Below are 26,810 nucleotides of genomic sequence, written 5' to 3'. Positions count from 1 at the left end.
GCGGTGGTCACCGGTGACCGACGTTAGCGGAGGATTTGCCTTCAACAGTTTTCTATTGGCAGTCAAAGATTTAATAAAAACCCTTTGTCTTTTGGATCGGACAGTTTTATATAACATATTGCATTGGTATATAAGAATCTATTATATTATTATATATATTTTCGATTACATAATAATACTGGTAAGTAAATAGGAAACTTAGGACTAGTATGGCGTTATAGGATACATGTAGGAAAAATAATTTATAGTTAGGTATGTATGTCTCTTGCCTTTTCAAACTGTAAAGTGTAATAGATCAATACAAAAATTATGTTATCGGCTTGCGCCGAAATACTGAAAAGCTACTCAATTTTAAGTTGTTTTTAATATCGTACTATCTGTCATTTTATAAAGAATTGATAAAGAAAGAACTAGTTTTGAGAGCGTCTTAAAATCGACTAGCGTTTGAGTATTTGGACATTACTCACGTAACTGTTTGACGAGGAAGTCGACTAGTTTCAAGTCATGCTAGAGGCTCATATTCATTGCCGCGTCGTGTGTCGCGGAATGCTGCTCATGAATATGAGTCTCTAGCATGGCTTGAAACTAATCGAGTTCCTCGTCAAACAGTCACGTGAGTAAGCTGATAACATAATAATTAATTTAGTATGTCTCACGAAAGTTATAATAAAATTAAGGCTAATTAACCGTAAATTTTGAAAAGTAATATAATTAATATGTCTTTGATAATACTCTATCTCTTTCATTGCAATGAAAATAGCAGCAACAGAAAATAGTTTTTTGGAATTAACACGTTCACTGCGTTACGGGAAATATTTGGTTGTAATTGAGTCTTGCTCTGTGCGGCAGCTAGTTGTCCTGGTTTTACTCTCCGTGCGGAGGTGATTTATTCAAGTATTCGTTTAAGTAAAAAAGAGACACCTATATTCCCGATGTGCTTACTTATAGTGTATTCAAATTTAAGAATAAAAATGTACGTGAATTATTTTGTCGTAACGCACAGAAAGGTAATTATTGTACAATAGTGCGATACGGGAACTATTTGGCCGTATTCTAAACCCCGTACCGCACTGAACGTGAGCTTCATTTAGTCATAGTGCTGTGCCTAGTCAATACGTTTTTACAGAACGCGATATCCTACTTAAAGTTCCTATTAGTCGTGATTATGCAGGATGTTATGTAAAGAATTATTATTAAGGATTATCTCATTTCATGGTATGGCACCTACTACTCTTATTATTTTTTAAGTATTTTTTTCTGATGATTAGATTATCAAGTAAAACAAATAAATAATTATATAAAATAAGAAGTTACTGTTTTGTTAATGTTTGTTAAAACAAGAAGTTACTGTTTTTGTTAACAATTATTACTTTTATTACAAAAAAGGTTTTGTTGATAGTGTAATACTCTAATAAAAAATAATGAATCTAAAACAAAACAACGTTTTTGTGATACCCCATCCCTAGCAATACGACTGTTGTATGCGCCACGACAAGTATTTTCCCGTAAAATCAACCATTTTTAAAAATACCTGTAACTTTTAAAATATTACTAAGAACCCCGTGCTACTGCAGCTGTGTATACACAAGGGTGTAAACTATGTATTGGTATAGAAAAAAATCTGCTGAAGAGTTTCCATGTCTCTGTGGAGGTTTGAAGTCAGGACTACATACGGGAACATAGACGTCGTAACGCATATCAGGCAATCTTGATACGGGAAGTATGTGACTTGTACAGCACTGGAAGTAAGTCTTAATTTTGGGCAGCCGCAGTGAACGTGTTAAAGCATCATTTTTTGAGTACTTGGACATGCTATATATTATTTTGGCCCTAAAAATATTGAGAAAAACTCTACTGGTTTCGAGTCACAGGGGGATTCTTCATCATAAGCATACGCGGCGTCATTGCGCAGACTTTTGAGTAGGATGCGCGACGTCGCCGCATTTGCTTTTCAAAACTACCTCCACTTTGGAAATCAAACGAAAGAAATTGAAAAAGAGTAACCTATGGAGTTTCTTGCTCGTTCTTCTCCATAGGAATCTACACTTTGGAACGAGCAAATAGAGCATCTAGAGGACTGACCGACAGACAGACGTTATTAATATTATTATATTTGCTTTGACGTTCAAAAGTGCCTTCCTGGTTTATTTAAAATAAATAATTATGACTTTGACTTTGAAGGTTATACTTATTTAATATTACACTATTTTTGTCTCTTTCGCACTCAAAAAACTTTACACTCATATTTTTTTTGTTACACCAAAAAACTGACACATAAAAAATCACTATTATAAAGAGGTACATAGAGTTCACTATAGTTTAGTCACTTTACACTCAAAAAGATTGTTTACACACAAAAGTCTCCGAGTCGCGCCACAAGTTGCGCCACAAGTTGCGCCACAAGTAGCGTCACAAGTCGCGTCACAAGTTGCACGACAAGTTGCGCCACAAATCACTTGGAACACTTAGTTTGTTTAATGCGGTTGTGTTAGTGCGGTGAAGTACCGCAGGAGGTCGCTGTCGGCGCGCAGTACCCAGGCTGCGTTCAGCGCTATCGTGTCCAGGGCTGCTGCAGCGCCCCGGTACTCTCCGAAGAGTTCTTTAAACTGGAAAAAGAGGAAACGATTTATATTATACTAGCTACATCCGCGCGGTTTCACCCGCTCTGCTCGACTCCTATTGGTCACAGCGTTATATTTTATAGCCTATAGCCTTCCTCGATAAATGCACTAGCCAGCACAAAAAGAATTAATGAATTCGGACCGGAGATTAGTGCGTTCAAACAAACAAACAAACAAACAAACTCTCTATTAGTACAGAGTATAGATTATTTTCATTCATACAAGTCATACAACGCTTTGTTAGTTTCACTGCCGAAGTATAGTTCTTCTACATATTTTTTGCAGTAGTAACTGTGCAGTTTCCTCTAGTGTTACGGGTGTTTAAAAGCGGCGGCGATTGCGATTGCTTACCACAGAGCGCTTACTCTTGAAACCAATCTCAATGTCAATGCAACGCGCACGTGAATACCTACAAGTCTTAAGATAATGCGGGCGCGGGCGACTCGCTGCTAACAGCTAATCATGCGAAAGGACGCGCACGCGTAATTCTGTTTTGTTATTGGGATAAACATAAAACTAATGAGTATACAAAAAAGTTTCCTTGGGAAAATTGTTTGTAATCATCAGCACTAGTTCAGCAACATAATTAGTAAGTATATAAGTACAGTAATATAATTATGTCAGCATTATACAATGTGATAGGGTTGAGACTTCTAACCCGTTAAGGCTGAGTACTACATCTAATTTTATCGACAAAAGTCGGGGGTCGAAGGGGTCGAATCCCCTCCCCCTAAAAGTTATGGCTATTTTAATATTTTCTTTACTTTTTTTGATATCAAAGGTTGTATGCGTCGTAGAAACAAAAAAAAACGACAAACGGTAGCTAATAAACCTTGGCTAACTAATTCATTACTTTTTTCATATGTTTGATAATGTTTTGGTGAGAAAAAAAAATCATTTGTGAATTATTTTTACCGAAAAAATCACTATTTTTCAATATTTTCAATTAGGGGTTCAACCCCCATATTATTTTTTTTGTCGATAAAATTAGATGTAGTACTCAGCCTTAACGGGTTAGAAGTCCCACACCTATCAAATTGTATGTATAAAACACGTGTAGAATATCTTGGAACAACTATTTATTCTTACACATTATGTAGTTTACCTCTTTTGCAAAAAGTAACATGACACCTTTATTTGGACAAACAATTATTTATTTTGCACACCTAATTTCAATATTTAGTTATCTCACCCGATAATAATCATACGGCTGGTACAAGCATCTCGCGGCAGCCTGTAACGCGGACGGCGGTAGTACTGGCTGCGGACGCAGTATGCGCCATACGCCGGCCGCGCCACGCCATCTAGTGGGAGACATTGGAAATTATATAATAAAACATTCACATCAACTAGTGCCATCTAGTAGAAGACACTGATAACTTTATTATAAAACATTTCAAACATTCACATTAACTAGTGCCATCTAGTGGAAGACACTGATAACTATATTATAAAACATTTAGAACATTCACATCAACTAGTGCCATCTAGTGGGAGACATTGATAACTTTATTATAAAACTTATAAATTTGTAATTAATATCACTACAATATTGAGGTGGTTCAACAACTTTTAAATATTGTTTGTTTGTCCGACCAGAACCAGACCCGTGCCTGCCACAAATAGCCATCAGACCACCACAGATGGGGCCCAGCGGGGCTGATGCCTAATCCGGAGCTGCGGACTACCTAGCGGGTTTACCGGGGCTCCGGTTCGAAAAGCAGGAGTAGGAAATGGGTAGTGTTTTCCCTCCTATTAAAAAAATGATGACTTGTCCTGTTATTGGACCATGTTCAAAAACGATAGAACTAATATTTTACCTGCAAGTAGCTGAGCAAAGCGCAGTTATCCACAGCCGCCACTCTCGACTCCTTTGCGCTTCATTTGATAATGAGGCGAACGCGAATCTGAAATTAAATTATTTAATTTAAGCATTTTCTTATAAATTCTCAACTTTAAATATATTATAACCTGTTCTATTATACTTAGGTACTTCTACTTTTTATTAAAAACTAATGTATATGCGCCTTATTTCAATTTATTTGTTGCTCCATCGTCCTTCTTTTAACTCAAAAATCAATAACAAAACAACAATATTTCTTTAGCACGCGCACTTTAAGTTCCAAAATACCTACCTAGTTACTAGTCTTCCGATAACGCGGGCGTCTCGCTGCTAACAGCTGATCATGCGAAAGCACGTCACACGAAAATTTTGTTGTTTTGTTATTGTGATAAAAATTACTGAGTATACAAAAGTAGTTTCTTCGGGAAAGTTGTTTGCAACCATGAGTACAATCACGTGTTTAAATATCGTTCACTAATTACCAGCCATCCTATATGTATATCCACATGTTCTTCTTTCTCGTTAAGTACTTATTCGACAAGTATTTCTGATCCGCTATGAATAAATGTATTTAAAAGAGCCATTTATAGTTTACCCAATCTTTAGTTTTTATAATGTTTGTACTTAATTTCTTTACACTTAATTTCTTTATTTTTTTAAATTGTTTTTTTATACTTATTGCTTGAACGGTCTAAAAATAATGTTGAGCCTACCTTTAATTTAAGAGCATACACTAACTGTTGTTTCCCATATTTTTTAAGATTATCTGTATGTATCTTAGTTAGTAAGCCTTAATATACAACGTGTAACAAAAAGGGGTATACATATCAAGTGCACGGCTTCTAGATAACATAACAAACGATACGGGAAGGGTTTTTTAAACTTATGTGTTTATGGAACCAAGTTATGAATTTTTCAAATCGCGCCGGCGCGCGAATCAAAATTAGGTAGACAGGTACTAGGCGATCAGATTGACAGAAGAAATGTTTCGTAATATTAGCGAGTGACCCCTGTAGTGTTGTGACACGTTTGTATGATTTGAAATCAAGAACTATGCGATACCAAATATTTAGTACCAATATTTTTTTGAACGTATTTTAAGCTTAAACTTTGTGTAGAGATTCTATTCAACCTGTATTCATCAGGGCTTCTTGATGTATATGGGTATTTTGTTATACGTTGTATAGACATTTTAACTTATTTCTCGTTAAAAAATACCTATTCGACAAGTATCTTTGATCCACATGATCCAATCTTACCTATAGAACAGCCAGTCGTCTTTAGCCGACGCTAGCGCCACCAGCAGTGCCCGGTGCGAGTAGAGCGGTCGCGGCGCGGAGTAGGACGCCGTCAGGGCGCGCCAGCACGCCAGCCAGCCTGCCTCGCCGTGGGTTCGGACCCCGGCTGTGAACGCCGCCTGGAGAGGAAGAAAAAGTGAAATGTAGGTATCCATCCATCGTATCACACTTGGGAATAAAGAGTAAAGCTCCTTAAGCGCAGATAAGGACTATCCCCCGACCAGGCGAGGTGATCGTGCCTGGCGGGCTGTCTGCCCAACTGTTTTTTTTTTTTTTTGTTTTAAAAAAAACGTTGCCCCTAGGATTTTCTCCTGTGTCGTGGGTGCGTTTACAAACATATAATTTCACATACACATGACACCTAGACCCGAAACCACAATTTGTGGATCACACAAAGAGTTGCTCCGTGCGGGAATCGAACCCGCTACAGCCAGTTGCCCAGCCACCGCACCAACCGTGCAGTCATATATTGTTTGGGGTTGAGGTCCAAAAATCTAAGCGTAAGGCCGCGTTTCCATTGACGCGGAGCGGGGCGGACGGAAAGGAGCTTAGCTCGAAATCTTTTCCATTGAAGCGGAGCGGAGATTTCGAGCATAGTGATTGGTCAATTCGTGCACCGCTAAGCTCCTCTCCGCCCCGCTCCGCGTCAGTGGAAACGCGGCCTAAAGAATCGATAAAATAAATATTTTTATCTCTTTGCCACATGTAAGAATATATGGTACGTCGGCATCAAAGTCAAAGTTTTTGTCAAAATTATTTATTTCACATAGACCAGGAAGGTACAAAGGTCACTAGATAAGTTTTGCAAAACAACGTTTATATTTACAGCTTTTCAAAATAATTTCCATCACAGTTTATACACTTAGTCATACGTAAAAACCAATCATCAAAAATGTCTTTCCATTTTTCTTCCGGGAGTTCTGAACATGCTTGGTCCCAAGCAGCCAAAAGCTCAATATCTGTAGGAAATCGTCTTCCTTTCAACTGATCCTTGATGATAGGAAAAAGAGCAAAGTCACAGGGCGCTAGGTCGGGGCTGTACGCAGGATGTTCAAGTACTTTAACACCACTGGTGTTCAAAAATTCGACGGTATCACGTGCTCGATGCGCGGGTGCGTTATCGTGATGAAAATGCCAAGTGTCCATTCTTGAATTCGGTCGAATTTCCTGAAGCTTCTGAAAAACTTTTGGCAAACAATCGTTGATGTACCAAGAGGCGGTTACAGTACGCTGACTTTCTAGAACTACTCGTTCCAAAATACCCCGCTGAGTAAAAAATACAGCGATCATTTTCTTTTTGACTGAACGTGATTTTCTCACCTGAACTGGAGTTTGTTCATTTTCAAACAGCCAAAACTTTATTTTTGTTTTTCGATGGTACGTCGAAGTAATATAGCCATGTTTCGTCACCAGTTACGATATTATTAATGTTATTAGAGGTACCATTTTCATATAACTTTAGCATTTTTTTACACCAGTTCACTCTTGCCTCCTTTTGTTCAACTTTGAGGTCGTGTGGCACCCATAGTGTACAAACTTTTTTTACGCCAAGAATATCGTGAAGAATTTTGTGTACGCTTGGTGCACTTATCTGCAGGATCTCTTCTATCTGTTGATATGTTATACGTCGATCTGCTTTTAATAATTTTGACACTTTCGCAACGTTTTCTGAGCCAGTAACCTCAATGGGACGTCCTGATCTTTGAGCGTCATTAACATTAAAGTTACCACGTTCAAACTCACGAAACCATCGGCAAACTGTTGTGCAATGAGGACACTTTTCACCCAAAACAGTATTCATTTCTTCCACACACTCATCTACCGACAGTTGACACAGAAAGTTGTAACGCATAACAACGCGCAACTCGGTATTAGACCATTCAGACATTTTAATTCTTTAAAAAAGTTTTTACTACTTAACTACACGATTAATGTCGGGTTATTATGTATGAACTGTCAAGATATTAGCTGCAGTTTCAAATAAAAATATTTTTGTCTACCCTCCATTAATAGAACGAATGTATTGCAAGACTTAACTAGTGACCTTTGTACATCAGGGAACAGAGAGTAAAGTTACCTAAGTAAAGCAGTATCCTCCGACCAGGCAAGGTGATCGTGGCTGGCGGGCTTCGTTGGGATTTTCTACCCATGTTTATTCGCATGTAAACTTCACATGTGCGATGTAGGATTTTATGACGTCATCCGTTGATTTGCTCGTCGATCGTCTATGTGCGACTTCTGTCATCTGACAATCAATATTAAGTCTTTGACTGCCAATAAAAAAACTGTTGAAGGCAAATCCTCCGCTAACGTCGGTCACCGGTGACCACCGCGGCGTTCAATGTGTTAAAAACGCTATAGAAAATGAAAATTCTGTAAATGACATACCTCTTGATAAATATCAGGTATAGTCTGATTAGTCTCCAGCCAAGCATCGAACAGTTCCACTGCCTGCTTGGTTACAGCTGGGTTCTCCCACTCCACTCCTGCTGTGAGGAGAGCACCGCTTAACCAACTGGAAAAGAAGAGGATTATGTCTTAAATATGTAATAACAGATAGCTTTTTTTTGAGGGGAGAAATCATCATTTCTCCCGTCAAAGGTGAGGCGAGAGGGAGTTTTTTTTTTATTGGGACAAGCCCGCCACAGCCCTCATTCCACTGCAACTGATCCTGTGCACCGGGATCTACAGTAAATACAACCATGAAAACACCGGAACACTGAAGTCCAACGTCCCAGGGACTTGAGGCGAGAGGGAGTGTCAGACTCTTACTGACTAAACAATACCCCGTTCCTTCTCATGCTTTGAGCCGGAGCCCCGGTAAACCCGCTAGGTAGTCCGCAGCTCCGAATCAGGTATCAGCCCTACTAGGCCCCATCTGTGGTGGTCTGATAGCTCTTTGAGATTAACAAATAGCTGCTTCCATAACATTTGGCAGACCAGGGCTGCACTTTGAACCTCTTTTAAATACGAGAGTTTGTTACATAAACCAAATACAAAGAGGAGATGCCATAATGTGATTGTGCACTGTGACACAAAACATGACCCTGTCCAATGATATTATAAGTAAAAAGGTATAGATAGGTTATAAGCGTTTAGAAAGTGGCTGATTTCCCAACAACCCTTAAATTCCTAACCCCCAAAAAGCTGGCAACGCACTTGTAACGCCTGGGTGAATTTCCCAAATGACTTTTTTTTTGTCTTTAGTGAAATTCGTATTTGAAAAAAGAAATATTGTTCTGGATTATTTTTTTTTGTATTCAATAGGCAGTTATTGGGTTGTGGCAAAAATATAATTTGCCTAGGACTATATATAAGGGTAGAAAAAATACATAAACCTCAATTTTTCTCATATCGGTGGCTGTCCCTCTACTTTTTTTACTGACAAAAATGCTTATACACTTGTAAAAATAAGTAAGTTAAGTATGTAACTAATTTTATTTAATAGACTATTAGTTTTATTATTAACATAGAGCATATTTTAATACATAACCGACGTTTATAATTACTGAGAGGCACAAACATACTTGTCTCGAAAAATGCTCTCATATCGGTGGCCAAAAGTAATTTAAACCTAACTTTACATCGGCGGGTCCGACAGCGTCCCCACCCCAATATTATTTCCCTCGTTAGTGTGCGCTAGCGCGCAGTGAAGACGGACGCGTGTCAAGTCGCTGCATTTTCCCGCCAATAACGTAAGTATGCCATTTCAGTTGCTCCCGGACAATTATTTTATGTTATCGGTGGTTCCATTTTTTCAGTGTAATGAGTAGTTTTATTATTATTGTTTGGTTCTAACAGCATCAGCAAGTGAATTAACTACATTGGCTGTTACTCAATTTATCCTAAATATTATTTTCTTTAATCTTCTAAAACGTGTGTTTTTTCTCACGTCGGTGTTCTCATATCGGTGTAATCGGTGGCATTTTTTACCACCGATATGATAATTTACACCGAAATGATAAGAAAATTCAATCGGTGTCCTAGGTTATCATATCGGTGTTATGGACGTACAGTTTCTTTCACATCGGTGTATGCTTTATCATATCGGTGGATTGTTTTATCATGTCGGTGGATTGCTTTATCATAACGGTGGATTGTTTTATCATCTCGGTGTCTTTTTATCATATCGGTAGATCCTGTGTAATTTCGTGCGGTGCGGTCGCGGCGCCAGCGCCGGAGCGATGTTGATGTGGCTGCGGTTATTATAAAAACTTACTATATAATACTAATAATGATTTATTAGTATTGGGTTATTGGTAAAACACTAACAACCTCTCAGGACTATATTAGTGACACCATAAACAACAACTTTTGTTTTATGACTTTTTACAAAACGTTAATACATAATAATATAACAAAAAGTAAATTTGAAGTTTTCGTTGTTCTATCTAACACATTTTAAATTTGTTTTGTCGTACCTACAACTCCCGTTCACTGTCACTCGGTATGTATTCTTAGTGTACTGTATAAAAGTTTGATGAATTAAAATCTGATAAATGATTAAAAGTCGTAAAACAAAAGTTGATGTTTATGGTTTCAGTAATATAGTCCTGAGAGGTTGTTAGTTTTTTACTAATAACCCTGTTGATTGTTGATGTTAGATATAAACGATCTGTAATCTGTGATTTGTACTGAAAACAAAGTTTTTTTTTAAGGTAAATAATAATTAAAGCTGTGATTATTGTAGTGTGGTTATGTTTAATGTTAAACTGAAAAGTCTGATTAATTAGGTATTTAGGCCGGGACTCCACCAAAGCGGAGACGAGACGAGCGGAGAGGAGATGTTTTTTAAACAACCAATAGAATTGAGTTATTGACACGTCTCCTCTCCGCTCAGCTTCAGTGGAGATCGCTGTGCGGAGATGTGTAATATTTGTATGTCGCGATGGAAGCGGAGATGTGAGCTGTGCGCGGACGACGCGCAGTGGAGACGAAAGATGTGAGCGGCGTGCAGTGAGCGATGTCACCCTCCCCCCTCTCGCCCGCTAGCAACCCGCAGAACCCCGCGCGCGCCGGCCGGCCATCTTGCTAGTACCACGCCCCGCACCCGAGCTGAAAAACATCTCTTCTCGCACAGCACACAGCACACCGCACACATCTCTGCTTTGGTGGAGTCTCGGCCTTAGACTTACAGTTATTTTTATTGTTATTATTGTAAAACAATTAGCTGGATCGTCCACAGTAATAAATGTGTATTTTGCAATTTTATCCCTTAAGAGATTTTTTATTTATCTTTGTGCTTCATTTTAATAAAGACATTGGTAATACAAATGTATATTCTTTATTAAAACTCTAAGAACCTATAGTAAAATAATTAAAAAGAAAAAGTAGAAAGTAAATATAATAAAATAGGTATAATTTATTTTTAAATCAATTCTCGTTGGATGTATTCTTCTTTCATGAGACCAGACAGTTCAGGTCTTCAGTTCGTTCACCCTTGTAAAAATATATAGGCACCTATACTAACTATATTTCAAAGATAGATAGATTATCATATCGCTGGATATGTTATCATTTCGGTGGATAAGTTTATCATTTCGGTGGATAAATTTATCATATCGGTGGATAACCTTTTCATATCGGTGTACATAAAAAAAAAATCGGTGACGGTTTATCATATCGGTGGAAACCAGAATTCAAACTGATTTTTCTTCTAAGTTTTACATGATATGTTGATGATGTTAAATTTGGGAATATATACTATCCTAAAGATTACATAAAACCTAAAAAATAAGCAAAATATGTACATAAACAAAAAAAGCACCGATATGATAAAAAAAATGGCATTTGTTGAAATTCACCCGCCTCTGATATTTCAAGTAGCCACGGGCGGCGGCGATTGCTTACCATCAGGTAATCCGTCAGCTCGTTTACCGGCTTATACCATACAGGAAAATCCAATCAAAGAATTAAACAGTAAAATGTTTACTCACAGCAAATCTTCACCCAACCCAGCCCCCTGCAACTGCTCATTGGAGTACACCACCACTTTAGCTGGATGTAGCGTCTTCAGGAGCCTGTTCAGGTGAGGACCGGAGCTGGCCAGCATCAGCAGTTCGCGCCACCAGGAGAGGTGGTTCAGGACTACTCGCCATGGTGCCCAGTGGGTTTCTGAGCTTAGTCGAGCTGGAAAATGGATGGTTGAGATAAAGTTAGACTTAATAATAATAAACCTTTATTGTACACCTTATATCAATTCGAATATTAAATATTTAGTTACATTAAGGAATTTACATAATCTCTATATATAAAAATCAATTGCTGTTCGTTAGTCTCGCCAAAACTCGAGAACGGCTTGACCGACTTGGCAAATTTTGGTCTTGAATTATTTGTGGAAGTCCAGGGAAGGTCTAAAAGGTGAGAAAAAAATGTTTGAGGCGGTACGAAGTTTGCCGGGTCAGCTAGTAATATTATAAAAATAAGTCGGGTTTTCCTTCCTGATGCTATAACTCCAGAACGCACGAACCGATTTCCACGGTTTTGCATTCGTTGGAAAGGTCTCGGGCTTCGTGAGGTTTATTACAAGAAAATTCAAGAAAAATTAAAGAGAAAAGCAGGAATACACAGAAAATCATTGTTGTCAATCGATGTCTGCTAAGCAACTTTAACTTACGGAGTAAATCATCATCATCATCATCATCAGCCGAGAGACGTCCACCGTGGAACAAAGGCCTCCCCCTTAGTCCTACATAGATTTTTAATTTTCATACCCCGTCATCATTTCTATTGGGAATGGGAAAGATTTTTTTACGTTGCCCCCCACATTAGGATTTTCGCCTGTGCCGCGTTTACAAACATACAAGTTCATATGCACATGACACACAGACCGAAACAACAATTTGTGGATCATACAAAGAGTTCGAGGAATCGAACCAGCGACACGCTGCTCGGCAGCCAGTTGCCTAGCCACTGCACCAACTGTGCAGTCAAAGTAATCAAAGTATAAAGGTTGGCAGACAACTTGGCAAGATTTTGTTATCATTTTTTTCAAGAAAATTACTTTATTAACTAAAAATACGCGGACGCGGACGTTCAATAGTCAGCGCAACGTCGCCGCGTCTGCGCACGATGCTTGTGAGGATCAATCCCTGTGCGATTGGCGGAACTTTCTTATTATTAAAAAAACTGGTTGCCTGTAAAGTCGGTTTTACGGGCGAAGATTTTACGTGACAACGTCTTTTTCTCGGTAGAATATTTATTGATATGAATATTATTAAATTACACAATAGAAACAAGGAATTGAATGAAAATAACTATAACGCTCGAGAAAGACAGAGACAGAGACACAAGCACGCGCCGATTCAATGCGCCTAATTCTCTAGTGCTACGCGCGCGGCGGACCGATCATAGTTGAGTGGGAGAGAGACGCAAGGCATTCGCCGGTCCGGCCTCGCTCTCGTTCGGTGCCTCATCGTCACGTTACCAGGTGTTATACTTTAAGGGAACAGAGAGTAAAGTTCCCTAAGAAAAGGAGGATCCTCCGACCAGGCGAGGTGATCGTGTCTGGCTTTCTGCCCAACTGTTGTTCGTTGGGACGTTTATTCACATGTAAAGTTCACATGTGCGATGCAGGATATTTATGACGTCATCCATTGATTTGCTCGTCGATAGTCTATGTGCGACTTCTGTCATCATTCACTTGTCAGAGTGTCGCCATACATTTTATCATGAGTGACTCCGAGCCGCAACCTAATTTAAAACATTGTCACGTCAAGAAAAATTGCCAAGTTACGTGCCCAAGACTATAAAAATGGTTAATTATTATGTTATCGGCTTACCCACGTACTGTTTTGACGAGGAACTCGACTAGTTTCAAGCCATGCTAGAGGCTCATATTCATGAGCAGCATTCCGCGACAATCGCCTATGAAACTAGTCAATTTCCTCGTCGAAACAGTACGTGAGTAAGCCGATAATATAACATAATAATTAATTATGTCTCACGAAAGTTACAATAAGACTATAAAAATGGTGTAAGAACTGACCGGCAGCAGCGATGGCCCGGCTAGCAGGCAGTCTGCCGGCGCGGCTGAGGACGAAGGCATCGTCCAACAACAGCGCGCGCTCCGCCGCGCCCCCACTCGCGTACAACTCCGCCGCACGAGACGCCGCTGATTCTGCTGACTGGAAGCGTGTAGAAAGTAATATTACAACATGTTCTGTTCTGTTAGGCTATTCTATTATATTGGCCCAATTCCTCCCTTCCCAATCTTCCCCATCCCCATTCCCGAACAACAACCCTTAAATTCCTAACTCCCAAATAGCCGGTAACGCACTTGTAAAGCCTCTGGTGTTTCAAGTGTCCATGGGCGGCGGCGATTGCTTACCATCAGGTAATACGTCTGCTCGATTACCGGCACGTTTCATAAAAAAATCTTGAGAAGTGACTAGCGCCGTCATGGGACTTGTAACAAAATTATCAATAGCTCGAGACAGTGCAGTTTATGGACCATCTCTAAATTATTTGGATTTGGCATAATCACGCCGCTAGACATGTGTATTTTTTTTTTGTTTTTAAGAAAACGTTGCCCCACATTAGGATTTTCTCCTGTGTCGTGTGTGCGTTTACAAACATACAAGTTCACATACACATGACACCCAGACCCGAAACAACAATTTGTGGATCACACAAAGAGTTGCTCCGTGCGGGAATCGAACCCGCTACCCGTTGCGCGGCAGCCAGTTGCCTAGCCACTGCGCCAACCGTGCAGTCTAATGTTCGGGATATTTACCATGTTTTTCAATTTTAAAGAGTTTCCGAAATTTCGGCACTGTTGCAAGCGCTGTTTATCCGTGATAATGGCGCTTGCAACAGTGCCGAAATATCCCGTACCATAAACATGGTAAATATCCCGTTGTAACTTCTAATTATAAATATTACAACGTACGGTATTCAATTCTGCTAGGTTATTCTGTAATTGTCAATTCGAAACAATCGAAGTGAACTCGATTGTGGTCCGCCATGTCATTGGTTGTGAGAATAATCTCGACCAATGACGAGCGAGAATAACAAACGTGCGGACTGTCCTCTTGGGATCTGTCGCTCACACTAAGGGTGCTTTTCCACTAAAAACGGAAACTGACTCAGCTTAGCTAAGTTTTTTGTATAGAATTATGCGTGCTATGGATGGTTACCCTACTATCAATACATCGCCTACTCGAGTTGCGTATCTAGCCTCGCACAGCTACATAACTTAGTATCAGTGGAAACCGCCACATTGTTTCACAGCTTAACACGTTCACTGCGTTACGGGAAATATTTGGATGTAATTGAGTCTTGCTCTGTGCGGCAGCTAGTTGTCCTGGTTTTACTCTCCGTGCGGAGGTGATTTATTCAAGTATTCGTTCAAGTAAAAAAGAGACACCTATATTCCCGATGTGCTTACTTATAGTGTATTCAAATTTAAGAATAAAAATGTACGGGAATTATTTTGTCGTAACGCACAGAAAGGTAATTATTGTACAATAGTGCGATACGGGAACTATTTGGCCGTATCCTAAACCCCGTACCGCACTGAACGTGAGCTTCATTTAGCCATAGTGCTGTGCCTTGTCAATACGTTTTTACAGAACGCGATATCCTACTTAAAGTTCCTATTAGTCGTGATTATGCAGGATGTTATGTAAAGAATTATTATTAAGGATTATCTCATTTCATGGTATGGCACCTACTACTCTTATTATTTTTTAAGTATTTTTTTCTGATGATTAGATTATCAAGTAAAACAAATAAATAAATATATAAAATAAGAAGTTACTGTTTTGTTAATGTTTGTTAAAATAAGAAGTTACTGTTTTTGTTAACAATTATTACTTTTATTACAAAAAAGGTTTTGTTGATTGTGTAATACTCTAATAAAAAATAATGAATCTAAAACAAAACAACGTTTTTGTGATACCCCATCCCTAGCAATACGACTGTTGTATGCGCCACGACAAGTATTTTCCCGTAAAATCAACCATTTTTAAAACTACCTGTAACTTTTAAAATATTACTAAGAACCCCGTGCTACTGCAGCTGTGTATACACAAGGATGTTAACTATGTATTGGTACAGAAAAAAATTCTGCAGAGGAGTTTCCATGTCTCTGTGGAGGGTTGAAGTCAGGACTACATACGGGAACATAGACGTCGTAACGCACATCAGGCAATCTTGATACGGGAAGTATGTGACTTGTACAGCACTGGCAGTAAGTCTTAATCTTGCACAGCCGCAGTGAACGTGTTAACTATTACATATTCGTAGCACAGCTACGTAGCACATCTCTGGTGTAAAAGCACTTTTTTATGAAACACGAGCAGACGTATCACCTGATGGTAAGCAATCGCCGCCGCCCATGGACACTTGAAACACCAGAGGCGTTACAAGTGCGTTGCCGGCCTTTTGGGGGTTAGGAATTTAAGGGTTGTTGTTCGGGAATCGGGGATTGGGAAGATTGGGAAGGGGGGAATTGGGCCTCCGGAAGTCGTATTTTCAATAAATTAATTTAAACTTACCTCTCCATCAGTCCTGTCCTGTGGTGCCACTCGATACAATCCTCTCGCTCCCACATTGTATCGCACCCATTTGTGCTTACCCAGGTCTGGTATTACCACTGTGAACAAATATATTTAAACTGGTAAAGTCAACGTTACAGCATTTATTTCAATTCTAAACCAAATGCGCATCTTTTTGACAAAAATAAAGCATTTATTTAAATCTTTTTGACGTAAATAAAAAAGAAAAACGGTTTGTTTAAGGTACGCCGTGTAAGAAAAAATACAAAAAAATAAAGAGACATCGTACTCAGCGCAAAACTTTAATAAAATCTAAACTACTAGCGCCATCTACAAAACGATTCCTGAACTATATGTTGTAGTGTTTCATTATCACTACATAGTATAAAACAAAGTCGCTTTCTCTGTCCCTATGTCCCTTTGTCAAGGCTCGGAACCGGTTTAAAAAATACCGGTTAATACCGGTTTATATCGGTTTTCCTCCGAACTTTTCTTAAGAACGTGAACATTAAAGAACTTTATTTTAACCTAAATTAACCGGTTTATTCGACGAGGGGCATGTCGGTACACGCGTTGAAATATTATTATTGAAATAAGCTGAACAGCGCGCGGCGTTTCTTTGATGTGCGTCGTATTAACCGGTTTTTATTGCTCTAAACCGGTTAATCCGAAAAAACCTTTATGAAAATACTGTTCCAAATACCGGTTTAAAAAAACCGGTTTCGCGAACGAAACCCAATGTAAAGGTTTTGCGTACAAGTACATAATAACGGTTTGAAAATTTAACCGGTATCCGAGCCTTGCCCTTTGTATGCTTAAATCTTTAAAACTACGCAACGGATTTTGATGCGGTTTTTTTAATAGATAGAGTGATTTAAGAGGAAGGTTTATATGTATAATACATGCATAATATATCACCATTGCACCCATGCGAAGCTGGGGCGGGTCGCTAGTAATGTATACAAATAAGTTAACTTACTCTCAGTATCGTTCATCCATATCAAGTGTGTGACGTTTTCAGCCCATCGCGATGATACTTTAGTAGTGGTCTTGTTATCTGTCGATACATCGTACCTAGATAAAACAAATAAACATAAATTAATATACTTAAAACATAGTGACTTTGACTGCACGGTGGCTGGGTAACCGGCTGCCGCGTAACGTGTATTGAGTTCCATTCTCGCACGAAACAACTCTTTGTGTGATCCACAAATTGTTGTTTCGGGTCTGTGTGTCATGTGTATGTGAACTTGTATGTTTGTAAACGCACCCACGATACAGGAGAACATCCTAATGTGGGGCAACGTTTTTATAAAAAAGTGGAATTTTCTTATACATAAAAAAAATAAGACACATTTACTCAATATAACTGTGCGATGTTAAGATTATGAGTTCCAGGCGCGGGTTGAAACCAGTCGAACATCCTCGAAAAATTACGAGAGTGAGCCGTAATGATCACCATTCATTCAGCCTTATTTGTAACTTAAAATTACGAGAATGAGCCATAATTATCACCATTAATTCAGCCCCATTCGTAACTTGAACATAGACGAAAATATATATCGAACGAAATGTATGAAGACGAAAATGTATAATATCTTAAAAATTTCGCGCTCGCGTGCTTTCGTCTGATCAGCTGTTAGCAGCGAGGCGCCCGCGTTATCGGAAAATATTTTAGAACTTTACGCGCACGTGCTAATGAAATTTTGTTGTGATAAAAATAAAACTAACGATTAATGGTGCTCCCACATTGCCGTTATAAAATGTTTGTAAACATTTTATAACACCAAAACATTTACTAACAAATGTTAACAATTGTTGCACTTTGTTAGAAACTGTTACATGTTATAAGTGCTCCTACATTGATGGAAAATGTTCAAACATTTTATAACATCTAGTATTGGCTCGCAGTTTGGTTTCGTGTTCTGAGGGCCGAGGACGTCTACACGAAAATGGAAGAAGATTTGCTCATTGGAATAGCTTTTATTTTTTGTTTAAAAAAGAAGAAAAAGCGCTCTTATTGGATGCGCCAAACGCTAAAAGCTAGAGGAAAATATAGTGCCACAGACTATCTCAAGGATTTGGGTATTGACGGTTGCTTAAAAGATTTTATAAGAATGAACAGTTCCGAATTTGAATATCATCACCCTTATAAAATGTTTACAAACAAAAGATAACACATGTTTTATTTTGTTATAATTTGTTTTGTTATAAAATGTTTACTTAACATTACTAAACATTTTCTAACATGAAAATTTATTTGTGATTAAATGTTTGCTAACAAATGTTTACTAACGTTATTAAACATTTTCTAACGGCAATGTGGGAGCACCAATACAAAAACAGTTTCTTCGGGAAAGTTGTTTGTAATCATGAGTACAATCACGTGTTTAAATATCGTTCACTAATTACCAGTCACCCTATCTATACTAATATTATAAAGCTGAAGAGTTTGTTTGTTTGTTTGAACGCGCTAATCTCCGGAACTACTGGTCCGATTTGAATAATTCTTTTTGTGTTGGATAGAGCTTTTATCGAGGAAGGCTATAGGCTATAAAACATCACGCTACGACCAACAGGAGGTAAGCAGAGCGGGTGAAACACAGACACTCACCAAGTAGCATTATGATAATTTTGAGTGACATTCTTCCAAGCGGTTATGTTAGCCTCTTCATCATCAGCATCGAGTGGTCCCACCACAAACGTGACTGGTATTATCCATTTATGGGGGGGTGCCTTCGTGGTCTTCACTGTGACGCGACGAGTGGTGGGAGGGGGTGGTTGTTGTCGTTGCATTCAAATCCTCTTCTGTATCTGTGAAGTTATCTGTAGAAAGAAGGGATTAGATTGAGTTAGGTGTTTTGTGGATTTCGATTTGGGATTGAAAGTGATTGAGGGTTCGTTAAAAGAGGAGGAAAATTGTTAAGACGAGAAGAGAAGTGATTAAAATATTATAGTCACTCTCAATCTCAATCTCACTTTCACTCTCATTCTCACTCTCACTCTCTCGCTCATTCTCTCTCACTCTCTTTCTCTCACTATCTCTATCACTCTCACTCTCACTCACACTCACACTCAGTCTCAATCTCACTCTCACTCTATGCTTGGTTTTTATAACATAGGTTAGTAAACGAGCACATGGATCATTTAATATGCAATTAGCACCGCCCATGGGCACTAAGGAATACAAGTCCGTATCAGGTGAAGGTTTGAGATGGGGAGTTGACTGGAGCATCTCTTTCTCTTCTCCTCTAACGGGAACATCTTCTGATTTATTTCGTTGCGGGATCCGAGACAGTCATTCATGTCCCTGGGACATTGGACTTCAGTGTTACCGGTGTTTGCATGGTTGTATCTACTGTAGATCCTGGTGCACAGATGGTTGAGGCGGGCTTGTCCCATTAAATAAATGGAGCATCTCTTACCTGGTTCATAGAAGAGTTCATCAAGGTCTGCTCTCAGGTCCAACGTGAGGAGATAGTTCAGCATCGGCGGGTCTGGCTCCGGAGGCTCAGCTGAAATATCGTTTTTGACATTTCGATAAAAATATTGATTTGACTAGTTGGAAACTAGTGTATTGACTACATAGTATAAAACAAAGTTGCTTTCTCTGTCCCTATGTACCGTTGTATGCTTAAATCTTTAAAACTACGCAACGGATTTTGATGCGGCATTATTAAATTGATAGAGTGATTCAAGAGGAAAGTTTATAATATATGTACATGCATCATATATCACCATTGCACCCATACGAAGCTGGGGTGAGTCGCTAGTTATGAATTATTTTCTACATAAAATCATTGGTTTGAGATATCAAACTCTGTGTCATTAGTGGAAATCTCGAAAATCAAAGAAGCTAAATAGTCCTCTTATCCTCTATTTCATTGTCTGGACTTCAAAAGAGACTATGACCTCTGAGTTTGTTTCGGCATTTCTTCTCAGAGTAGTCGGATAGGAAATGCCGGCCTCATCTAGCTATTTGAAATATTGACGTGTAAAAGTGTTATTTTATGACCTAGTTGCAGAAATAAATATCATTTATCATTAGTCAAATTGTACAGTTATTATTATTATTTTTTTGTTAAAAAAAATATTGCCTCACATTATGATTTTCTCCTGTGTCGTGGGTGCGTTTACAAACATACAAGTTCACATACACATGACACCCAGACCCGAAACAACAATTTGTGTATCACACAAAGAGTTGCTCCGTGCGGGAATCGAACCCGCTACACGTTACGTGGCAGCCAGTTGCCCAGCTACCGCACCAACCGTGCAGTCGCTTCATCTAGCTATTTGAAATATTGACGTGTAAAAGTGTTATTTTATGACCTATTTACAGAAATAAATATCATTTATCATGGCTTGAAACTTGTCGAGTTCCTCGTCAAACGGTTACGTGAGTAAGCCGATAACATAATAATTAATTTCGTATGTCTCACGAAAGTTACAACAAAATTGTATAGTTATTAAGTCTTTGACTGCCAATAGAAAACTGTTGAAGGCAAATCCTCCGCTAACGTCGGTCACCGGTGACCACCGCGGCGTTCAATGTGTTTAAGTAAATAAATAATGTTATCCCCACCTCTCCTGCTTGAGCAGTACATCGTGCCCGGTGGAGGAGGCACACAACAGCGGGTACCCGGGCCGCTCGCACCAGCCGTCCCACGCCGCGCCGCCCACGCTCTCCGCAGTGCCGTCCCGCTCTAACGCACGCCACAGGTCTCTGGAACGAAAGAGATAGAGATAGCAGTTTCAAGATTTTACCTTTTGGAATTTCAAGAACCAAAAATGTAATAAAGAAGCCTCATCAACAAATTAATGAAATGATATCACAAGTAGGTTTAATTCAGTAAATTTTATAACCGAAAAGATTTAGCGAAAAGATTTATTAAGTACTTTGTTATCTTGCTAATCCTCCGAGTCTCCGTTTAATTTATTTAAGGTGATTTAGGTTTAAACCGTTGTTATGTTCTATCCTGCTTGTACGGCATCGATGGGGTTAACGTATCCGCGGGATAAAAATCCCAAATTAGCCGTCCCAAAGTATAAAAAACGCTTAACCCAGTGCCGTTTTATTCATCATCACGCCGAGAGACGTCCACTGCTGAACAGAAGCCCCCTTCAGTCCTTTAATAGTAATTGTTTTTTATTCTGGGTAATTGAAAATGTGATAAACGTCATTTCGCAATCAGAATTTTTGAGAGAAGTAATTTAAGAGAAGTAATTATTATTATCAAAGACTTACAAAAGTCAATGTTATAAGTATACTTCTTTTTATAAAGAGGGATAGTCATCCAATGACTTCTCTCGCCTTAGGTTTTCGAGAGGGAGTGTCAGACTCTTACTGACTAAAAACCACCACGTTTCTACTCCTGCTTTTCGAGCCGGAGCCGCGGTAAACCCGCTAGGTAGTCCGCAGCTCCGGTATACAGTACCCTAAGGGTACGTTTGCTTTACGTTGAACAAAAACGAAACGAGAGCTCGTCCGCCGCTCTGATTGGTTGTTTCATACGCGTTGGCCAATCAGAGCCCTGGAACATTTAATGGTTACTTAACCCAGTCCTCACCGATTATTTTCGAACAAAATGACTAAGGAATAGTTTAAGTAATCATTAAATACAATATCTCTGAGTGTGGCAGATAGTTACTGAATTACCTTGCATCAGCACTAGCGAACCGATGGTCCCGCAACAGTCGCGCGAATCGCCATACTTACTATGGCCGCACCCTGTAACCACCCAACATTAATGTGCAAATATTGAGATGACTTTACTCAATAGACTAGTTTCCTACTAGTAAAAAATCAATACTTTTGTCGAAACGTCAAAAACGATATTTTCTGTGAACTATGTATGAAATACTCTATTATGACGTATTTGTAGAAATGTAGCTAGAAAAAAGAATATTAAGTAGTTCATCAAATTTTTGAATGAGAGTGTGATTATTTTTTATTATTTTATTGTATTGAAAAGTTGTAATAGGTAATTTATTTTTGACCCAGTCATCATCGCTATTTTAAGTTATAGTTAAATCTGCTATCTCTGTCTTTTTACAAAGAATTTGTTGAGACAGAAGTATTCTTGAAAGCGTTTTGAAATACAGTGGTGTTTTGTTGAGTATTTAAGTATCCACGCATGGTATATGTACAGATAAAGTATATCATGGTATTTATACATATACAGATCACTCATATGATTTAAACGAAACTACAAGTAGTACTCGTCCATATAATAATACAATGAAATATTTCAATGTAAAACGAAAATAACAAAAATCTAACAATATAAATGATGAAATAAATCAAGTAGGTATTCAATTGTGTGTGAACAGCTTCTTGACCACAGAAGAGCTGTAATGTTGTAGGTTGTCTAGGAATGTTACGGACATGTAGCGCGGCTGTTATAATGCCGTATTTGTAAAGAGTGTTCAAATTGGCTTAAAGAGAATAATGCACTTTATGGCTTATGTACTGGGAATAATTCGCTCATTTTTCGTATATTGTCAGCTAAGATGATAACAAATTAAGTCATGAGAGGTTTACCTTATGTAAGGACAGTTCATCGGTAGCACTTTCGATGTCGGCTCTCTCCAGTCGCGGGGAGGCGACTGCTCGCACTGAGTTACTTGAGTCCAACCTGTAATCAAATTATACAATCATATAAATGCTCTGAAGATTGGAGCCAGAGTTTATAGCTTCTAATTTGTCAGCCAGCAATTAAATTGTCATTTAAATTTGAACTTTAAATCGTATGTCGTATGACATATTTCATAACGTCAATACAAAAAAGCGGACAGCGGGTGGACAACGCGCAGACCATGTGCTTACGGCGCACCGACTGCGAGCTGCAAGCGCGCGATGCGACGAGGTTTCACTTGCGCCTGGCGTCACGCTAAGTAGTCTGCAGCTCCAGACCAGGCTTCAGCCCTACTGGGCCCCGTCATTGGTGGTCTGATGGCTCTTTGAGGTGCGCGCAGAACGCTCGGCGCCCCACGCACGGGTCTGGTTTTGATCAGACGGCGAACTACCCTTGCTCGCCTTCCAGACCAACGTTTTATTTTTTTTTGAGATGGGAAAATCATCTAATGACTTCTCCCGCCTTGGACGAGGCAAGAGGCAGTGTCAGACTCTTACTGACTAAAAACCACACCGTTCCTACTCCTGTTTAGCCCGGTAAACCCACTAGGTAGTCCGCAGCTCCGGGTTACAGACACACGTACGGTGGCCGGAGATTGCACGATACCCGACGCCCGCAGTGTCTCGCACAAAAAAATGGAATCTAGTTTGAATATTAATAAGTTACTTTACCTTAATGCTGGTAGGACATGGTCCAGGAGTAAAGCATCAGCAGGTCTCTGAGCGTCACTGTGAGGGGCGGCGGGGGCCTTCTCAGCCAACACTGACGTCAGCGCCTCCAGTAGCCACTGGGACGACCACCAGCGAGGGGATACGGTGCCACCGAACCACTGAGGAAGGTATAATCACTTAAATATGCAACGTCACGCCTTTTATCCCCGAAGTGGTGGGCAGAGGTGCACATTACGGCATATAATGCCACTGTGTACACCCACATTTCCCAATTTATGTTGTAAGTCCCATGTAATAGGGGGTAAGCCTATTGTCATATACCGGGCACAAATCCAAGCTCCGTACTACTACTGACAAATTTTCGAAAAACCGAAAGTGCCATGTAATACATAGCCCGATCCGGGAATCGAACCCGAAACTTCTTGTCCGATAGTCGTACTTGCAACCACTCGGCCAACGAGGCAGTCAGAGTCAATCAGTGAGAAAGATAATCATTTAAATAATAGGGATGATGACGGGGTATGAAAATTAAAAACCTATTTATTCCATCAGTTAGGTAATGAAAAAATATTGAACACGTATTTTTATTTTATCATATAAGATAACAATACTTGGATAAAACGAATCAAAGTTTAGGAGTGGGAGCTAATATGTCATTTCTACGTATGAAATGTATCTAGAAGTGACGTCACGCGATATTTCAAATTGATATAATATCTTCGAAAGTATTTGTTTCCGTGAGAAAATAAAAAATATGTATAAGTTTTTAAACTGACATGGTCACTAACTAGAACACTAATTAGAACTTATGACGGGATATTCACCAAATTCAATAAACATGGTAAATATCCCGTCATAAGTTCTAATTATATAAAAAATATGTGTCTAATGTTTGAATAATATTTTTACATTCAATATGTTTGAATAATATTTTTACATTCAATATTCTTGCTCGTTCTTTTCCATAGGAATCTCCACTTTGGAACGAGCAAATAGAGCAACTAGAGGACTGATCGACAGACAGTAATTTTTTAATATCATTATATTTGCTTTGACATTCAAAAGTGAATTCCTGGTCTATTTGAAATAAATAATTTTGATTTACTGGCCTTTTTGCGCCGTAAATACTTTTATTTTTATTCTAATCAATTCTGTATATTTATTATTTTTGTATTTTTGTAATCGGTGCAAATAAACTGTTTTTTTTTTTCTTTTTATTTTGTCTTTGACTTTGACTTTGACTTTGTAGTTAGTCGACTCTTACGATCACATGACTTATTACATAAAATAAAGCTCTCACCTGCTGCGCCAGTAGTCTGGCTATAGTCTTGGTGTCGGAGAGCGTGGCTGGTGCTAGCGTGATCAGACCCCACCCTTCGGAGTAAGGATTGCTGCCTTCCACCACGACGATATCTGAAATAATTGTGATATTTTAAGTCAAGGAGTTTTCCTACCCTATTGTGTGATTTACAAGAAGACCTAAGTAAGATTTGCAAATATCCGCCCTACATTAATTAAATAGGGTTTTTTTTTTAGGGGGTAAAATCATCCAATGTCTTCTCCCGCCTTGGGCGAGGCGAGAGGGAGTGTCAGACTCTTACTGAATAAAAACCACTCCGTTCCTTCTCCTGCTTTTCGAGCCGGAGCCCCGGTAAACCCGCTGCTACCATTTTTAGTCACCAGATGGCGAAAATGTAGCAAGAGATTTTTTATCCAATCACTGCAGCTGTCAAATAATGAACGTCCAATAATGTGGCACTAGCTAAGTCCCTATTGGACGAAAAACGAAAGATTCATACTAACGCCATCTGGTGAGCGAAAATACAGTAGTCTATTACATATAGGGTGACTGGTAATTAGTGAACGATATTTAAACACGTGATTGTACTCATGATTACAAACAACTTTCCCGAAGAAACTTTTTTTGTATACTGATTAGTTTTATTTTTATCTCAATAACAAAACAGGAACATAGAATTGACACTTACCGAATTTTGGAAGCGGATATGAAGTATTCAGCTCAAATGAAAAGTGCTGGATCGTTCTTTGTACCCATTCCAGAAGCGGTCTGTAAGAAAAATTAATTAAGTGCCATTTTTTTAGTAACCTTGCCCCACACTAGTGTTTTCTCCTGTGTCGTGAGTGCGTTTACAAACATACAAGTTCACATACACATGACACCCAGACCCGAAACAACATTTTGTGGATCACACAAAGAGTTGCTCCGTGCGGGAATCGAACCCGCTACACGTTCGGTCAACGACAACAAAATTTGACCACGGAATTAGAAATAAATAGACGATAATCTATAGATAACTAGCAAATCCGGTGAACTCCGTTTCGCCACCAATGATTTGCCCCGTTTTCCTGCTTTTTCTTGAATTTTTCCTGAATTTTCTTTGCTACAACCCTCACGGAGCCCGATACCTTTCAATCGAATGCAAAACCGTGGATATCGGTTCTTACGTTCAGGAGGTCAGGAACTGTTGTTCTCTCTCTCCATCTCTCTCCCTCTCTCTATCTCTCTCTCAAACACACACACTGGATGGTATTTACCCAAATATTACTCACCCAGACTCATCCAAAATAACTTGTTGATCGCTGTACAAACTGATTTCTGGCGGCAGATCCTCTTCGGGTGGTTCCGACGTGGCTTCGGGTATCATCGTGGCTACTTCGGTAATGTTCGGCGTGGCTTCGGTGGGCAGTTCGGGCGCTGCGCGGCGCTGCAGGCGGCACACTGCTAGAGACACCATGTGCGGTGGCATTGGGGGGGTTACGCTGAATTCATCTTGTAGCTGTGGTAAAAATAGGGGTATTATTGGGTGCTATGTCTACTATTCTATTTTATATTCAAGTTAAGTCAGTAGCTTGTGAGAAAAGGCATTTTATTGGGAGTAAAAAATACAATGTGATAGGGGTGAGACTTCTAACCCGTTAAGGCTGAGTACTACATCTAATTTTATAGACAAAGGCTCATAATATGCAGGGGAACCCCCAATCGAAAATATTAAAAAATAGCAATTTTTCGGTAAAAATAATTCAGAAATGATTTTTTTTTCTCCCCAAAACATTATCAAACATATGAAAAAAGTAATGAATTAGTTAGCCAAGGTTAGCTACCGTTTGTCGTTTTTTTTTGTTTCTACAATGCATACAACTTTTGACATCACATGGGGTAAAATAATATTAAAATAGCCGTCAATTTTTAGGGGGAGGGGGTTCAGCCCCTATATTATT

At 39.1% G+C, this 26,810-nt stretch overlaps 1 protein-coding gene across 1 annotated transcript in view; it reads right to left on the bottom strand.

Annotated features, from left to right (window-relative positions):
• Nucleotides 1-1,984: 1,984 nt before the first annotated feature.
• LOC118281251 (thyrotropin-releasing hormone-degrading ectoenzyme) overlaps nt 1,985-26,810 on the bottom strand; it is a 38,490-nt gene continuing 13,664 nt past the window's right edge. Inside the window, 20 exon segments of the mRNA XM_050700996.1 lie at nt 1,985-2,606; nt 3,814-3,925; nt 4,442-4,528; nt 5,724-5,881; nt 8,151-8,277; nt 11,699-11,891; nt 13,750-13,888; nt 16,262-16,359; nt 17,241-17,335; nt 18,876-19,040; nt 19,042-19,087; nt 19,687-19,788; nt 20,845-20,987; nt 21,921-21,965; nt 21,967-21,992; nt 22,806-22,899; nt 23,571-23,728; nt 24,871-24,983; nt 25,559-25,638; nt 26,142-26,368. Coding sequence (XP_050556953.1) covers nt 2,475-2,606; nt 3,814-3,925; nt 4,442-4,528; nt 5,724-5,881; nt 8,151-8,277; nt 11,699-11,891; nt 13,750-13,888; nt 16,262-16,359; nt 17,241-17,335; nt 18,876-19,040; nt 19,042-19,087; nt 19,687-19,788; nt 20,845-20,987; nt 21,921-21,965; nt 21,967-21,992; nt 22,806-22,899; nt 23,571-23,728; nt 24,871-24,983; nt 25,559-25,638; nt 26,142-26,368 — 2,340 coding nt within the window. The 3' untranslated portion in view covers nt 1,985-2,474.

This window comes from Spodoptera frugiperda, chromosome 19 (assembly GCF_023101765.2).
Source record: "Spodoptera frugiperda isolate SF20-4 chromosome 19, AGI-APGP_CSIRO_Sfru_2.0, whole genome shotgun sequence".
Classification (NCBI taxonomy): Eukaryota; Metazoa; Arthropoda; class Insecta; order Lepidoptera; family Noctuidae; genus Spodoptera; species Spodoptera frugiperda.
The sequence above is the reverse complement of the archived record's forward strand: the minus strand, read 5'-3'. Positions and strand labels throughout refer to the sequence as shown.